This window comes from Dipodomys ordii, unplaced genomic scaffold (genome assembly GCF_000151885.1).
Source record: "Dipodomys ordii isolate 6190 unplaced genomic scaffold, Dord_2.0 Scaffold34, whole genome shotgun sequence".
In the NCBI taxonomy this organism is placed as follows: domain Eukaryota; kingdom Metazoa; phylum Chordata; class Mammalia; order Rodentia; family Heteromyidae; genus Dipodomys; species Dipodomys ordii.
The window spans coordinates 15,547,635-15,552,634 of NW_012267250.1; the positions used below are offsets into that span (position 1 = coordinate 15,547,635).

At 48.4% G+C, this 5,000-nt stretch overlaps 1 protein-coding gene across 1 annotated transcript in view; it reads left to right on the forward strand.

Moving 5' to 3' along the window:
* LOC105986363 (core histone macro-H2A.2) overlaps window positions 1-5,000 on the forward strand; it is a 33,391-nt gene that overhangs the window by 27,388 nt on the left and 1,003 nt on the right. Inside the window, exons 7-8 of the mRNA XM_013017251.1 lie at window positions 2,057-2,146; window positions 4,163-4,337. Coding sequence (XP_012872705.1) covers window positions 2,057-2,146; window positions 4,163-4,337 — 265 coding nt within the window. The remainder of the gene's footprint in view (window positions 1-2,056; window positions 2,147-4,162; window positions 4,338-5,000) is intronic.

Consider the following 5,000-nt stretch of genomic DNA (forward strand, 5'->3'; position numbering starts at 1 on the left):
AAAAAAAAAAAAAAACTGGGAGAAGAAGGGAGGGTAGTCTGGGCTACATAACAGAATCCTGCCTCAGAAAGCAAAACACAACAAAGATGGGGGAGGACACCTAGAAAAAATTAAGCTATCGTTAAGCTAGGTGCCAGTGCCTCACGCCTATAATCCTAGCTACTCAGGAGGCTGAGATCTGAGGATCATGGTTCAAAGCCAACCAGGGCAGGAAAAGTCTGTGAGACTCTTATCTCCAATAAACCACTAGAAAGCCAGAAGTGGCACTGTGACTCAAGTGGTAGAATGCTTGCCTTGAGCTGAAGAGTGCAGGGACAGCTCCCAAGTCCAGAGTTCAAGTCCCATGACCAACAAAAGAAAAAAGAGAAAATTAAGCTATCTTTAAATCTATGCCCTTTGACTTATTTAACCAGTGCTCTCCCAGCATGAGTTGGGGAGAGAGCTGTTGCTGGGAGAGGAGGGGCTTGGGGCCACCGCCCCAGGGAGGTCACGGGCACCACACAAGCCAAGTAGCCACCATGGTCACATGTTGACTGCCCTAAACTCTCTATTGAAAAGTAAAGTGGACAAAGAAAAGCCTCTGTCCTAGGGAGCAGGCCGGCCTGTGGGTTGGATAGTTGAGGCCCTCTCCGCACCCCACCCTCAGCTCATTTTAACTCCCTCCTGGCATCAGAAACTGAAAAAGGAGATGGGAGGACTTTGCTGCCCATTACCTCACAGGGTACCAGGCCTGTCAGTTCCCACTGTAGAAGAGCGCCTTCTATTGGCCCAACCTCAAGCTCTGTTTTGATTTGTGTCCTAGCTTCTTGCAAACAAAGCAGATTGTTCCTGCCTCATACATTCCCATGTGATATGGAGTGGGGGCAGAGAAAGCAATAATAAATAATAAAAACTTCCTTCTTTTTGGTAGTAAAGGGGCTTGAATTCAGGGTCTTATACTTGTTAGGCAGGTATTTCACCACTGAATCATGCCTCTAAGCATTTGTTCCACTGGTTATTTTTGAGATAAGGTCTGGTCTTCATCTCTGGACACATGCCTGGGCTGCATTGTAGCTAGGATAACAAGTATATGCCATCATACCCAGCTCTTAGTTGAGAACTTTTTCCAGTCTGGTTGGCCTGGAACCATGATTCTCTTAATCCTAGCTTCCTAAGTAGCTAGAATTACAGATGTGAACCATCAACAGTTGGGGGGAAAAAATAAAAAAGTTCTTTGTTTTAAAAATAACAGAGTAGAAGTGTAGAGAAAAAAAAAAACCCATTGCCGGGCGCTGGTGGCTCACGCCTGTTAATTCTAGCTATTCAGGAGGCTGAGATCTGAGGATCACGGTTCAAAGCCAGCCCGGGCAGGAGAGACCGTGAGACTCCTATCTCCAATAAACCACCAGAAAACCTGAAATGGCGCTGTAGCTCAAGTAGTAGAGCGCTCACCTTGAGCTGAAAAGCTGAGGGACAGCGCCCAGGCCCAGAGTTCAAGCCCCATGACCGACCAAAAAAAGAAAAAAAGAAAAAAAATCCATTGATATTGGAGCAAACACTCAAGCTCAGACCATACCAGTGCAGAGAAAAGAGGGGAGAGGAAGGAAAGGGAGGGGAGGAGAGAAGAGGGAAGAGGAAGGGAGAGGAAGAGAAAGAAATATGCCTTTCAAATCTGCATTTTTCCACTGATAATTAAGGCCCAGGTAAAGGAAACATGGCAGGCTATTCTGGGCCTGTGTCTGGCCCTTGACCCCAAATCCTTACAGTATGTTGGCTATGCCGCTGAGAACAATTTAGAAATTCAATATGGGTTCTAAACATATAGAACAGAACACTCCTGTGTTCTGTCCCTTTAAAAAAAAATCCTCAGGGCTCAAGTTGTAATTACTGCATGGCCCTAAAAAGATCCTTTACTAAAGCTTGCTGCCTAAGTCTGTTACACACAGATCCAGAGACCCCTGCTGCCGGGGAGGATGGGAAGGCCAGGATAACAACTGGAAGCTCTGAGTCCTGGCTGTTTCCTGATCTCCCTGAAGGAAGGACAGGATACCTTCAAACCCTCTACTGTTCTCTGCAGGTAAAGCCTTGGAGAAGGCCGGGGGCAAAGAGTTTTTGGAAACAGTAAAGGAGCTTCGCAAATCTCAAGGCCCTTTGGAAGTTGCTGAAGGTAAGGGTGAGCCTGGGCCTGGTTCCCAGTGGGGCCCCACTCCACACATCACACACATATTCCACATGTGCAGCACAACACACTAGAGCTAATCAGACTCCTCTCTGACCATTTGAGTGGCCCAGGCAGACCTTGTCATATGCTCTAGGGACTAGAAAGTATCCAATGTCCACATGCAACCTCTTCCCCAAAAGGTACAATGGGTTGATGTGTGTGTGTGTGTGTCTGTGTGTGTGTGTGTGTGTGTGCATGTGCATGTGCACGTGCATAGAGATTAATGGAGTGTGGGCTTGGTTTGGTAGTGTCCCCAGGAGACATAGAAGAAAATGTAATTTATTTCTAGGACTCAGTTTTAAGCAGGCTGATAACAATTATTTTATTTTTATTAAAAGATGTGAAAGGGGCTGGGAAGGTGGCTCAGTGGTAGAGTGCTTGCCTTGCATGCCTGAGGCCCTGGGTTCGATTCCTCAGCACCACATAAGCAAAAAGAAAAAATGCCGGAAGTGGCGCTGTGGCTCAAGTGGTAGAGCGCTAGCCTTGAGCTGAAGAGCTGAGGGACAGCGCCCAGGCCCAGAGTTCAGGCCCCACGACCTGACCCAAAAAAAAAAAAAAAAGATGTGAAAGCTGGTAGCCAGTGGCTCATGCTTGTAATCCTAGCTACTCAGCAGGCTGAGATCTGAGGATCATGGTTCAAAGCTAGCCTGGGCAGGAAAGACTAAATAACCACCAAAAAGCTGGAAGTGGAGCTGTGGCTCAAGTGTTAGAATGCTAGCCTTGAAAATCAAAAGCTCAGGAACTGCACCCAGGCTATGAGTTCAAGCACCAGGGCCAGCACAAAAGATAGAATGCAGGAAGGCAGAAAGAAAGAAGGAAGGAAAGAAAGAAAGAGAGAGAAAGAAAAAGGAAGGAAGGAAGGAAGGGAGGGAGGGAGGAGGGAGGGAGGGAGGGAAGAAGGGAGAGAGGGAGGGAGGGAAGCAGGGAAAAAGAAAAAGCTAGCTTGGCAAAAGGAGGCTAACCACAGCCAAGCAGGCATAGGGTCATCGGCTCCACAGAAGGGCCTCCAGGCCTCCATGTCCCCCTCTCCCCCACCCCGACATCACTATTCATTCTGAACGAGAACATGGTGCTGCTAGCGAACAAATCTCCACAGTTACTGAGTCAAGCCTCCCAGGCACAACATGCCAACTGCTTCGTTGGTATTTGGTGGACAGGCTCATCCTGTATGGTTGCACACAGTACCCACTGGGCACAGGCAAAGCCAGGAGCTATAGACTTACCTGCCTGATTCCAGCCCCCAGACTTGCTCTCCACCCATGCCAGCAACTATGTGGACATTGTATCTTTCAAATTAATCTTTCTGGTTTTGTTGTTTGGTTTTGTTTTCTTTTTTTGTTGTTTGTGGTGGTGGTCATGGGGCTTGAACTCTGGGCCTGAATGCTGTCTCTCAGCTCTTCAGCTCAAGGCTAACGCCCTTCCGCTTGAGCCACAGCGCCACTTCCAGTTTTCTGAGTGGTTTATTGGCGATAAGAACCTCATGGACTTACCTGTCCAGGCTGGCTTTGAACCCTGATCCTCAGATCTCAGCCTCCTGGGTAGCTAGGATTATGGGTGTGCACCACTGGCGCCCAGCTCATTTTTTGTTTGTTTAATTGGTTGACTGGTGGTGGTAGTTGGCTATACTTAAGACATACCTTCATCCCTGTTTTCTTTCTCTTTTTTTTTTCTTTTCTTTTTTTCTGGTGCCAGTTCTAGGGCTTGAACATGATTGTTTGGGGGAGGTCACTAAACAACCTACCACAACATGACTTACATGTGTTCCCACAACGAGATGTGGGAATAAGTTGTACCCAGAGCCCATTGGCGGCCACATAAGCATGAGACACTGTCACAGACTCAGCTCCCTGCACTTTGTCCCCCCATGAATCTATCAGGTGCCCCTGTGAGGCTCTGCTTGACTTGCTGACTTAAGTACACTTAGGGAATCACCTGCTGGTTATTTTCTTGCCCATGTCCCAGCCGCCATCAGCCAATCCAGTGGACTTGCGGCCAAGTTTGTCATCCACTGCCACATCCCCCAGTGGGGCTCCGACAAATGTGAAGAGCAGCTGGAGGAGACCATCAAAAACTGCCTGTCAGCAGCCGAGGACAAAAAACTAAAGTCCGTTGCCTTCCCGCCCTTCCCCAGCGGCAGGTAGGATGTGGTTCCCGAGCTGATGGCTTCAGCATTTTTGCTGGGCACCAACTACTCCTCAACACATTTATCCTTGCTCTGCCCATTCCAGAGCCCACAGCCAAGGCCAAGCAGTACAGCCAAGCACAATAGCCTGGCAAGAGGGTGAGAAACCTAGTTTCCACCTTTCACACATCCAGAGGCCTTCTCTCCAGCTGCAGAGAGATACCATGATCAGAGATGAGGTGGCATGTATGTTGTTTTTCTGTGCCAGTTCTGGGGCTGGAACTCAGGGCCTAGCCACTGTCTTTGAGCTTTTGTGCTTGAGGCTAGAGGGATATCACTTGAGCTACAGCTCCACTTTTGGCTTTTTGGTAGTTAACTACCAAAGAGTCTCATAGATTTTCCTGCCTGAGTTGGCTTCGAATTGTGGTCCTCAGGTCTCATCCTCCTGAGTAGCACACAGCTATAAAATGCTGAACTGCTAGAGGTTTTTAGGCCAGCATCTACTTGGGTCAGGAGACCTGCCAGCCTGGTAACCTTGGCTAGTGGCATAGTATCTGTTAATGTGGCATCTCTGAAGAGAGCATCACTCCTGCTCCAAGTGAGGCCCCTCACACCATTAGGACCTGGTAGCACTGCCCCTGGGCTAAGGACAGTTACAGCAGTGGGACTTGGGACAAA